The 13304-nt window shown below is 43.3% G+C and overlaps 1 protein-coding gene across 1 annotated transcript in view; it reads left to right on the top strand.

Annotated features, from left to right (window-relative positions):
- Positions 1–2266: 2266 nt before the first annotated feature.
- Acsm2b (acyl-CoA synthetase medium chain family member 2B) overlaps positions 2267–13304 on the top strand; it is a 37640-nt gene continuing 26602 nt past the window's right edge. The window contains exons 1-2 of the mRNA XM_032895643.1: positions 2267–2358; positions 3683–3867. Coding sequence (XP_032751534.1) covers positions 3691–3867 — 177 coding nt within the window. The 5' untranslated portion in view covers positions 2267–2358; positions 3683–3690. The remainder of the gene's footprint in view (positions 2359–3682; positions 3868–13304) is intronic.

Genomic DNA, 13304 nt, shown 5'->3' with positions numbered 1-13304 from the left:
GGAATTTACAGTGCAATCAAATGTCTTGCAACAGATCTTCTTTTAGGCAAACTTGGAGACGTCACTATTAACCTCTCCATATCCAACAGAAAGAGAAACTAAGGCTTGAATTATCTTCAAAGGCCGGAAAGCAGGCTTGGGGGCTTTCTGCCACTCTGAACTACTACATGGTCACTGGAAACGGAATGACACGAAAATGAACTTTAGACCACTGAAAAATTGCCAGAGAGCTGTGCAGATGAAAGGAAGGATGAACAAGGGCCACTTTATCCCTCTAGATAAACAAGGAAAGTTGAGTTTGAAACATTGACCTTCATCCCCCAAGGCATATCAAAGACAGAATCTATGTGACCATCTGAGTTGACCATATGTGTTCCTCTGATTCCCTATTTGATCTTTCTCCATCCATTCTGAAATCTTATTTGCCTCTGTCTGCCTCACAGGCAATGAGGCCACTTGACCTGAGATAAGGGTTGCTTGGCACCAATTCCAGATAGATGACATTTTCTTTACTAGTGTAGACATTAGTCAGTTGCTCCTACTCCAGTAAATAATGCCCCATCTATGCTCATGCACATGTAAGAAACCATAATTAAACCAAGTACCACATCTTCACATACAGAGAGAGAGAGAGAGAGAGAGAGAGAGAGAGAGAGAGAGAGAGAGAACAAAAAAGATTCAAAAGAAGGCAGTCAGCAGTGGGAGGAAGATGAAGAGAGGGAAAGAGGGTGAGTATGATCACAATGTGGTGTTTGAATGTATAAACTGCCAAAAAAGGATATTAACATAGGCATGGGCATGTGTGTGTGCATGTGGGTGCGTGTGTGTGTGTGTGTGTGTGTGTGTGTGTGTGTGTGTGTGTGTGTGTGTGTGTGTGTGTGTGTGTGTGTGTGTGTGTGTGTGTGAGTGATAAGTAACCCCTGACTCACAAAGTTATTTTGAGGATGAAGGACAATTTATTCAACATACATTTACTGTATTTACTGGATGGGTACTTGGAGCTCCTTTAGGACTTTGGAAATAAGAATCCTGAAACATAAAAATCCCTCCCCTCAAGAGCACATGTGAAAAAAAAATACGAAGGAAAACAAAGAGAAAGCATGTGTGGTGAGTGAGATACATATGGCCAGAGAGAAGAAATACAGCATGGAAAATGGAGGCTGTGATGTTAGATCAGATCTGCTGAAAGGATTCACAAAGGTAATCCTCTAAGGGGTTGGAGAAATGGTTCAGTGATTAGGAACATGTACTGGTCTCTTCCAGAGGACCCAAGTTCAGTTCCCAGCATCCACATCAGGCTACTCACAATGAAACTCAGCTCCATGGTTCTGAAATTCCTTCTGGCTTCACAGGAACCTGTACACAAGCCAGTCACATATACAGAAGTAAGAAAATATTTGGTTGAAAGAATGCTTTGGCTGCAAAAACAAAAGCAAGTCATGATGCTCTAATTTGCCTTCTATTGCTGTGATAAACACTATGACCACAAGAAACCACAGGAAGCAAGGGTTCATTTCATCTTACAGCTCACAGTGGAAGTCATCCCTCATCAACTTGTGTTTGGTCATGGGTTTCATCACAGTGATAGTAGCTAATGCCTAGACAAATAGAAAATAATGGTTTGGGACACCAAAGAGAGTGGGATAAATTGGAGTCACAGTTGGAAGGCAGAACTAATAGATTGATCAGATCTAGGCATAGAGGAGGTGAAAAGCTGAGATTTTGTGAGATTTTAAGGTGGCTATCTGCTGGTGAAGGCCTAAGATACGGTGGGATGGTTTAGAGATAGAATGCCTAGCACTATCTGAATATATTTTTAAAAAACCTATTAGATATTCAAATGGAGACATCAAATAGCTAAGCACCCAGAAAAGAGATCCAGCCAAGAGACACACTTGTGGAGCCACTGGCAAGAGGTCTGAATCCAAGCAGTGTCCCTAGATCAGTGTCACAAACAGCAGGAAAAGAGACCCTTGGTAGAAGCAAAATGAATGAAAATTAAAGGTAGTGAGACAGTGCAGTGTACAGAGACTCTGAAACTCCATTCTCTTCCCCTGGTCAGCACAAAAGCTTGATGTCAGTATGGTACTTAACTTCACTTCCCTTGGACTAAGGAACAGTTCAGTTGACACCCTAACACAAGCTCAAAGACTGTGCTGCACATAAACTTGACTAGGAGGAGTAACATTACTCAAAAGTTATGCCCCATTAATGATTAGCTGAGCCCTTGGAGGCTGCTCAGATTGGATGAGGAAACTGTCATCAGTACTGTTCTCTCTACTGGTGCTTCAGGAACTCTAGAACTCCTTCCTGAGAGGGAAGCAAATCAAGCTACTGCCAGAGAGAGTTCTATAAGAGGTGAGTGTTTACTCAAGAGGCGAAAAGGTGGGACGATGCATCATGATGACACTCACCAGTCATGAGGAGTAAAGAATAGCAAGGACAGGGAAAAAACCCAAAAGGAAAAGAGTTCAAAACTCCTAGGAGCCACAAAGGGAGTATCACAAGGAATTAATATGGGGACAACATTGCATAAAGGAGAGGGAACCTTCAGCCACCAAAATGGAGGATGGGAGAACTGGACAGGAGTGTACACAGAAGTAGAGAGTTAGCTAGTGATGAAGATGTAGATACTCTTATTTGAAGAGATGAGGCTAGAAGGTAAGAGTCAGCCACTGAAAGGGAGAGAGACCATCAAGCATGAGAACATTAGCTATCACTGCCCAGGGCCTAGGAAGGAAACTCTTGCCTTTTTTTTTGAGAAATCATGAGAAAACTTGCAAGTGCCACAGACAAGCATCTAATGGCTTCTGCCTGAACCAAGGGGGCTGGGAAGCCACCCAACGGGATAGATTGCTGGCTTGCTTCCCTGACTCAAAGATCATTAGGCTTAAAATTCTGCAGTCTCATCCAAGAGCATGTGACAGAATTCAAAGACCAATGTTTATAGCCTTGGAACATCTTTCCCTGGAGCCAATGAAGCTCAAGAAAACTACAACAGCTATAATTCTGTAAGTGATTGCTTATGTTAGATCCTGCACTGTACATGGGTAGGTTTTAGATATGTCAACCAAAACTGACTCCAAAGAATTAGTGTATTAGCCAGCAGTTGGTACATTAATGAAAATCCCACTCATTTCATAGCTGTTTCCTTCTAAACACAGATCTAGAATGTGCCTACAAAACTTAGTTGAAAATAACTGTAGGTTGGAAAGGGCCAGGTTGGGCCTAGCTTAGTTCCTCATGCTGTCACTCGGGGACTCAGGAAAGGCTAATGCTCACCTGGGATATGTAGTTCTCACAGAAAACCCTGAAAATGGTGATAGGGAGATGGTACCTTGGTAAGAGCACTTACTGCAATAGCATAAGAACCCTCATTCAGAAGCTGAGCACCCATATTAAAAACTATTTGTATGACCCAGTGCCAGGGGAGCAGAGACAAAAGGATGACTGGGACTCTCTGGCCAGCAAGCCTAGTAAGAAATGGGAGCTGGTGGGATGATGCCTTAGGAGAATAATGCACAGAGAGAGACTGAACCAGGCACTCAGTGTCATTTCAATTCATTCACAAATACAACCAATCAACCATGGAGGACAGAGAAGAGATAGCTGTCCCCACTAGTTTATGTTAAATGTCAAAGTTCAGCAGGGAAGACCTCACCTATAATTCCTTCCTTCACAGCTCTGAATATGCATTGGCTGTGGAAAATTCCAAGACTTTGCACCTTCTGGGGCACTGAGATGTTCCACCGTACTTTCCATATGAATATCAAGAAACTAATGCCCATACAGTGGGGCCACCAAGAAGTCCCTGCCAAGTTCAACTTCGCTAGTGATGTGATAGATCACTGGGCCAGCATGGAGAAGGTAAGGGGAGACTGGACAGTACAGCTTAAATAATTTCATTCATTTATCAAGTCAGTCATTGAACATTATGGAATACTTTATTACATCTCAGTCTGTGAAGAGGATGGCCATCTTCCTTGATGCAGCATAGAGTGACTTGGAAGAAAGGCAGAAGAACTATGGGGTTCTATCAGAGAAGCATCTTCTTGCAGGAGTCAGTAACTGCAGACACTCACAACTGGTCACTGTACTGAGAATAAGTGATTGTCGAATATTCATCCATTAATAAGACATCTCTCCCACACCCCTCAGAGATTCAGGGGATATTATGGAAGAAGGAACAGAAAGAACATAAGAATTAGGTATGTGGAATGAGATTTCTGGGCATGAGATGGCTGTTGCACTCTTGAATTCACAGCAACTGTAAGTACCTGCACTAGATTTCACGGAGTAGGGAGAAGCTCACAGGTTCCATCTCTCCCAGAGGATTTTCACACAGTTAAAGGCTAAAGAGGGATGGATAGACATTGTATTCAGTAGCGTAGCCACAAGTAATATGCCCATGCTCCTCCTGTAAGCAAATCTTTCCCCATGTTCCTAATAAAACTTACTAGGAGGGTTGGGGATTTAGCTCAGTGGTAGAGCACTTGCCTAGCAAGCGCAAGGCCCTGGGTTCGGTCCCCAGCTCCAAAAAAAAAAGAAAAAAAAACTTACTAGGAAACACACACAGACACACACACACACACAAAGGAGACAGGAGAAATGGGAAGGTAAATATGATTGGAATGAATTGTGTACATGTAAGAAAATTGTTATTAAACATATGATTGCATACAATTAATACATGCTACTACTACAAAATTTTTAAAATGAAGGACAGAGGCACATGGTGTGACCTATCAACATAGTAACCCCAAACACGTGCTCTATTGTTACCTTCAGCATGAAATAAAGAGAGGTGGGTTGGAGCATAGGTGAGGTAGGAGAACTTGTACTGGACTAAGTAGGTAGTGTTATGGGACAGTCATCAGCTCAGACATGGGTTTAAGCCAATAGAAATTCTCTATTAGACATCTGGTGACTACACTGGGTATTCAGGATCCCAGGTAACACTGAGCCTTTCTTAGGGTAGGCTCTTAAGCTCAGTACATTTCGAGCCTTTCCCAGAGGAAAAGTTTCAGTTTCAGCAGATAATTCTGACTACATATTGAGTTTTACAGCCTGAATGGTATTTTCATCATGGAGTCAGTTGTGCTAAGGTCTGGGGCCCCACTTAGTCTTAGTGGGGGGGGTGGTCTTAGTGAATGAGTCAAATCATGGACTCATCCTGTTTTAGTTTAAGACACAGAGGCTCACTGTAAATCTAATCGGAATGAGAATTAATTAGCAGCCAGTCCTGATAGCAGAGTAGTTAGCCAGGGGGACTAAGGAAAGAGAGACAGATATGTTATTTTTCCAACCACAGCAAGACTTCCTCAAATTACTCCTGAACAAATTAGCCTAGAAACAAGAGGACTTTCCCGAAGTCATACACACTTTCTTTGTCTCCTGAGACATCTAAGCCTCTTCGATCTTGTAGGACCATCTAATTGCTGTTTTAATTCAAAAACTGAACTCTAATACCTCTTGGTCCTGTTCAACCTATATACTTAATTTAGAAAGTATTAGAAGAGGTAGATTTAGTCAACCCATTAGTACATCCCCACCAAGTAGTCTCTGAGGCCCAGTAATGTTGCTGTCTATATGAATTCACCCATAAGGCAGGCATCAGAATAAGAGAAAGTGGAAAGGTAACAGGTTTTGGATATTAGACAAGGTTTAGCCCCTTGTAAGTCCTCTAACACAGTCATGGAAGTTTTTACCATCAATGGGCTGACAATTTGGTTGGTTCCTTTCCCTATGTATTACAGGGGCCTGATGTCTAAGCATAGCCAACAATCCTGGCTAAGTTTTGTTTGGAAATAATTATCTCTGTCCCCAGAGTCCCTTTCTGTGGCAAAGAGTCTGATTCCTCAGGTTTTTCCTATGTTCCAAAGGACAGAATCTTTTAAGCACTCTGTGTTTTGGCAACCAGGGGGCCTAGACACAGGGTATGTATAGAATTGTAAAGGTCAAGATGGAATGTGGGTTGCTGGTCTGTAGTCACACTAGATAAAACCTTCCCTATATCTATCTTACTCAGTTCCCAGGTCTAGACCTGAGGGCTGTGGGGGTTGGAGCATAACCCTGTTTTCATACCAGACACAAGTCTCTGGAGGAGGTAAAGGGCCCAATGAAGTCTGGAGACAGTCTATTTGGAAGCAGCATCTATGGCTCCCATTTTCTTGACCTGGGTAAGGTGGATCCATGGTATAATTTCTGTTACCTTTACAGCCATAGGAGTGGAGACAATCACCTTGTAGCATCCTTTCCAAGTTGGTTTCAGGGCCCCTTTGGCTATCTATTTGATCTGGATAGTATCACTGGACTGGAACAATGGAAAACTGATGAGAGACTTGGATAGTCCAGTGTAAAACCTTAATGGATTGGAGGGCCTGTAGTGACTTGAGAAAGGAATAGAACAAGAATTCTGCCAACTGCTGTTCTTGGAGCCCGGGAAGCAGTAGGGCAAGCCTTCCAAACATAATCTCAAAGAAGCAGATAAATTCCTCCCTATATGGTGTGCAGCAGCGGGCTGAAGCAAAGCAGAGGAAGGAGGTCTGCCCATCCTTTGGTAGACTCTAATGGGAGTTTGGTTAAGGCTTCTCTTAATGTCCTGTTTTTTTTAACCTGTCCAGAACTCTGAAGTCTATATGGGAAATGAAATTTCAATCTGTGTCTAAAGCTTTAGCTATTATTAGAGAGATTTTGGCTATGAAAACTAGGCCGTTGTTGGACCCCATTGTAGGGGGAGGTTAAATCATGGGACCAATTCCTGGAGGAGCTTTTAGCTTCTATTTGAGCAGTTTCAGTCCAGAGTAGGAATTCTACCCACCCTGAAAAGATATCTTTAAAAATTACCTAGTATTTTTTTCAATTTTTTCCTTTCCATAATTTATTTTTTTATTCACATTATATCCCAACCTCAGCCTCTCCTTCCTCCTCTCCTCCTAGTCCCACCCTTACAATCCCTTCCCCACTACCCCCTCCTCTTCTCCTCAGAAAAGGAGAAGTCCCTCTAGGGTACCACAGCACCCTGGGACATCTAGTCCCAGCAAGACTAAGCAACTCCTTTCACGCTGAGGCCCAACCAGGCAATCCAGTTAGGGGAAGGGAGTCCAATGGCAGGCAACAGAGTCAGAGACAGCCCTTGCTCCAGTTGTTAGGGGATTCATATGAAGACTAAGACGCACATCTGCTACAAATGTGTTTGGGACCTAGGTTCAGCCCCTGCATGCTCTTTGGTGGGTGGGTCAGTCTCTGTGATCCACACATGGGCCCAAGTTTAGTTGCCTCTGTAGGTCTTCTTGTGGCGTCCTTGACCCCTCCGGCTTGCTCAATTCTATCCCCCACTCTTCCACAACACTTCTTGAGTTCCTCCTGATGTTTGACTGTGGGTCTCTGCATCTGCCTCCATCTACTGCTGGATGAAGCCTCTCAGATGACAGTTATACCAGACACCTGTCTGCAAGCATAGCCGAGTATCATGAATAGTGTCAAGGGTTGCTTCTGCCAGGAGTCTCCCGGCCCGGAGAGGGTGGTGGAGAAGTGCACAGAGTAGGACTCTCGTATTGGCTTCAAAGTCTGAGGGTCTCCAGATGTTCTAGCTCTCTAACTGTACTGAAATGCTGATGATAACTTCTAAAAGTCCTAAAAACTTTCTTGCTCTTTCTGAGGGGTTAAAGGCTGCTGGCTTAGGTGATTAACAAGGGTAGCCTAACTAATAGTGGAGGGTTAAGTAATGCGACCTTTGCTCTCTCTCAGCAGGAACTGCTGCACTCTGACTTGCAGCCTGCTCGTCAGAAGTCTGAGGAAGAAAAAGGGACACTTAGAAAAGTGATTACAGCGTTTATTACCAAGTTGTAAAAATTTTCCTATAAAAGTTATCTAAGGAGAAAAGCAGAAAGATTCTAAGCACGGTGTGGGGCATGCAGTGGGGAGGGTGGGGTTTGATTCTTCTAAGCAAGGAAAGGGAAAAAATTCTTCCAGGAGGGGAAAAGGAAAAAATTCTCCTAAGGGAAAAAAATTTCTCTCTCTTCTCTTAATCCTCAGTACTTATACATCTTTCAGATTACATGATCACATGTTAAAAAGTTTATCATAAGTTCACACAAAAAAAATCAAATAAATTGAAACAGAAGTTTCCAACAGAGAGTGTTTACATGCATATCCATTAGGAGTAATTATCTGGCTAAACATCCATCACCTGTCTCAGCTCCACAGGTTCGCTGAAGGTTTAAAACTATAACTAAGTTATTAGTGAAGTTTTGTATAGATAAACCCAGTCAATATTTTATCTTCTGTCCTAGCACCTATAATAAATCATTAGTTCTCTGTTTATGACCTTTGGTTAATTGTTTTACAACCTCTTGGAATGTGCTGTGAGTCAGAGAAAGTCTGGTTAATGTCTAAGAGCAATTAACTGGTGACACTTGGGAGATTGGCAGAGTTCTCGCTGCAGTTTTGACTATCTAAAAAGGACCTAATAGCAGTCCCACTATAAAAGAGCTTAATAATCACTGGTATAATTTTAGGAATTCTTATAGGATCACCATTAAGACTTAGGAAGTCAACTATTTGTCTATATAGCATCACTACTAGACTACATCATCGTAGATCTGCAGAGATCTGCTTCAAAGGGGTGTGCTATTGCTTAGTGATTGTTATATATGTTTAATAATAACAGGAAAATATATTAATAGCAGGAATCTTTCCTAAAATGAATTCCTTTGTGACCTTGCCACATAAGGGTGAACCTGCCACAGATTATATACTAACCTGAAGCAGGCCATCTCAGGAAGATCACCTGCTAGTCAGCTTGTCCCATTATGGCTCCTCCCATGGGATGGATCTCACGTTGGGCCAGTCGTTGGTTAGCTGTTCCCTCAGTCTGTGCTCCATCTTTATCTTTGTGCATCTTGTAGGCAGGACTAATTTCGAGTTGAAGGCTTTGTGGATGGTTTTATGTTCCTCTCTTTCCACTGGAAGTCCAACCGACAACAGATGGTGACTACTTCAGTGTCTATATCCCCTGCTGGTAGGAATCTCAGCTAGGGTCACCCCGCATAAACTCCCAGAACCTTCTCTATCCCAGGTCTCCAGCTAGTCCCAGAGATGCTCCCTGCAATGATTTCTGTTCTCATTCCCAGCCCTTTCCTGTCTCCTGCCCTAACATCTAATTGCCATTCCTGTACCCCTCCACACTCCCTCTCCCACCCAGTTCCCTCTCTTCATCCACCTCTGGTGACTTGGCATATACACAAAAGATGCCCCATTATACTACAGGGACACTTGCTTAACTATGTCCATGGCAGCTTTATTCATAATAGCCAAACTAGAAACAATCCAGATATTCCTCAACTGAAGAATGGATACAGAAAATGTGGTACATCTACACAATGGAATACTATTCAGCTATTAAAAAACAAAAAAACAAAGGAATCAGAGAAAGAACTGGAAGAGCTTGAAGGGGCTCGAGACCCCATATGTTCAACAATGCCAAGCAACCGGAGCTTCCAGGGACTAAGCCACTACCTAAAGACCATACATGGACTGACCCTGGACTCTGACCTCATAGGTAGCAATGAATATCCTAGTAAGAGCACCAGTGGAAGGGAAGCCCTGGGTCCTGCTAAGACTGAACCCCCAGTGAACTAGACTGTTGGGGGGGGGAGGGCGGCAATGGGGGAGGGTGGGGGAGGAACACCCATAAGGAAGGGGGGGGGGGGATGTTTGCCCGGAAACCGGGAAAGGGAATAACACTCGAAATGTATATAAGAAATACTCAAGTTAATAAAAAAAAAACAAATTAAAAACAAACAAACAAAAAAAAAACACCCCAAAAAAAAAAAAAAAAACAAAGACATCATGAAATTTGTAGGCAAATGGATGAAACTTGAGAATATCATCCTGAGTGAGGTTATGCAAACCCAGAGAAATAACTATAGTATGTGCTCATTTATAAGTGGACATTAGCCATAAAGTGCAGTATAACTACCACAGACCCAAAAAACTGGGTAATAAAGAGGGCCCAAGGGAGGATGTGTGAATCTTATTCAGAAGGGGAACAAAATGGTTATAAAAAATTATCAAGTATTTTTATCATCCCCCAGCAGGCTGGATCTTGAAGTCAGTTTTCCAAGAGTTTACCAGAATGTTGTTCTCTCATTCAGACACCTTCCTGGGTAAGAGTGGTCCATTTTGAGCATAAACCTGAAGTCTAGTTGAGGCATCCTGCACTAGGCTGTCCAGTCTTTGTATAACATACCTTAGTCTGGGCAACTCAGAATGTTTTGTAGATCCCAGATGAGTAGCCTGGGTCAGTTACCAGAGTCCTGCCCATTGTTTCTGGGAGAATGCTCTTTCCCTCTGGTGTCCTCTATCAACCTGTGGGGTTAAGTTGTCCATTTCTTCTTTACCATGGAGTCTCAGGCAGTACTTGGTCATGGTATTTTATCAGAATATCCATACGCCCCAATGGTCTTAGGGCCATTTATCAGGCAGCCAAGTTAGCAGCCTGACAATGGAGGATAGCAATTTGTGAGGAAGACAAATAGCCTCTGGGGTTGGGGGGCAAGTTTTATAATGTCCCCCTTTCTAGTAATGAGAAGCTCTCTTTTTTCTCTGGAGTATACTATGGGCATGGCTGGTACTAAAAGCATACCCTGACAGTCCGTGTATACCGTGGTGGACTTTCCTTTCCCAATCTGAGAGCCTGGGTCACAGCAATCAGTTCTGCCTTCTGAGCTGAGGTACTTGGCATGGACCCAAATCATTTCAGTTAGAGTAACTATTGTAGCTTACACATACCTGCTTTTATCTCTCATCTCCTGATAGTCACTAATGAGCACCAGGGGCAAGAGAGCAGCCAAATTGATGGTGCTAGGTTTCTCAAACTGGATGCCAGAAGTAAGGCCTGCTACTAGGTCACACAATCATTAGACAGCCACCAGCATTCTTGACTTCCACCAGAGAGCCTCAGTCGGGTTATGGGTGTCAGGAAGATAAGATCTTGACCCAGTGTTAACTTGTTTGCTTTATTTTATTAAACTAGCAGTAACTGCCACAGCTTTTAAACAGGTGGGCCATCCTGTGGCTTCAGAGTCCAACCACACAGAGTATTTCATGGCCCCAAAGTTTGCATTAAAACCCCTTTAGGGTTGAAGCAGAAGTCAGAGCTGTTTTTAAAGCCTCAACTGTCTTTTGTTTAGTCTCAGTCCAGATTAGAAACTTAGTGCCCTACTCCATGCTGGGTGTATAAAGGTCTTCTTATTTCCACAAACCCTGGTATCCAGAGGCAGCAATATCCACCTATACCCAGGAACTCTCGAACCTGTCTCTTAGGCTCTGGAGTTGGGACTTGAAGGATGGTAGCAACCCTATCTGAGACTGGCTCCTTTACTTCCTTCAGCTGGTAGCAAAGATGGGTAGCTTCTTATATACAAAGTTGGACACTCTTAGCTGACATTCTGTAGTCCAAGGTCTACAACTCTGGCAGCAGCGGCCCTTTTACAATCTACCTTCCCAGGAAACTTCTGGCAGAATGGCAAGAAGTCTGCATTTAGTGTCTTTAATTCCTGGAGCAGCCCTGTCCAGGTTAGTTGCCCACTGTAACCTCCCATTGGGTCTGTACATATAAAATCCAAGATAGGTCAATTCATTTCTGCCAATGAGAGGCTGGAGAATACATATTTCAGGTCAAAGACCATGTACACCTGATTCTCTGGAAGAACCAGACTTATGAGAATCGGAGGTTTCAGGTTTCTCCATAGGCAGAAGAGGTAGAGTCCAAGGTGACTGTCTAGGGACCAAGATGTCTGTGTTTTTAAGCTAGGCAATATCAAATGCAAGTTCCCCTTACGTGTCCAAGGTCACTGGGTATTGTTTCATTTGGAAAGAGGTAGCTAAACTGGGTAATTGGACAATTATAGGAGCTTGGGGTTGGGCCAATCCTAAGGTATTGGTTTCTTTAATCCCCTACGTGAGGGTGAGACACCCAACCTTTGCTGGGTATCTGTCAGTCTCACTGTTTCATCATGAGAGAATGGGACAGTGGCTTTCAGTTATATAAAAGATCTTGTCCCACTCAGCTCTCTATTGTTAAGCACTCTTCAAGGGACTTCTAGCAACTGGGACCTAGTTTTGGAGGTGACAGATCAGTTGACTTTCCAATTTGTTTTTTATTGTGGTGGAAGTGTCCGGACCCTCTGAATGATAGGCAGTAATTGATCAAAGGAATTCCTGGGGGGCCTGGAACATCTCGAGCTGCACACACAGCAGGAGTGCCCTGACAACTACACTCTTTATTTTGCTAAGGGGCTCTGAGACCCCAGTGACTCATGGTCTCTGGTTTTTCTCTGGGGCTTTCAGAAACATTGTGAGGTGTTCACCAGAGAAGACTGCTCAGACATGGGTCTAGGATAATAGAAAGTCTTCATTAGCCAGCCACAGCTACACTGGGTGTTCGGAGTCCCAGTTCATCCCTGAGTCATTCTCAGGGTGATCTTTTAAGCACAAACCAGCATACTCTAGGTGGACATACTTCAGTTAGCCAGAACAGAACTACAGAAGCTAAAGAGCAAGGTTAATACACTTAGAGACTTTCCCAAAACAAGATGCGCTTTGACAGATTGGGCCTTTGTTTTAGTTTTGGTAAGTGTTTCTGTCTCCATGCTGAATTTAACTGAATGGTACTTCATCGTAGAGTCAGTCGTGCTAAGGTCTGAGGTCTTGTTACAGCAGTGACCCCATAAGCTCAGTTTAAACATTTGATCTCCTGCTGGTTATGATGGATTGGGAGGTGGTAGAAGCTTTACACAGTGGGACTAGAGGAAGCAGGTCACTGAGAACATAACCCTGAAGTTTTGCTTTGTCTGTGGTCTCTGATTCTCTCTTTACTTCCTATCTGGAGTAGAGTAAGTAGCCCCTGTCACACATGCCTACTGCTGTGACTCTCTGCCTCATCTTACCCATGCTCAGAGTCAACACAGCCAAGGGATATTGACAGAACTCTCTGATGCACAAGCTAAGAGATACATTAAGGTGTTTGCCACAGTGATGGACATTCTGATTAACATGATCACAGAAAGAAACCAACACTCAAGGCTTAGCCAGTCTTCTCAGAAAACTAGGCCATATGTACCTGCTCTCAAGGTCTGTGAGTAAGATGCCCACTCAACAGAGTAGAAAAGGGCTTCAGCCCAAGAGATGGGGTCGGGGTGGGGGCAGGGATGTAGAAACCTCCAAGTTTCTTTTCCACCTATGAGTTTCATTCACTACCAGCTTACCACTGCCTTCATCAGAAATACAATTCAAAAGGC

The sequence above is a fragment of the Rattus rattus genome, chromosome 2 (genome assembly GCF_011064425.1).
Source record: "Rattus rattus isolate New Zealand chromosome 2, Rrattus_CSIRO_v1, whole genome shotgun sequence".
NCBI lineage: Eukaryota > Metazoa > Chordata > Mammalia > Rodentia > Muridae > Rattus > Rattus rattus.
This window is presented reverse-complemented; position numbering and strand designations above follow the sequence as displayed.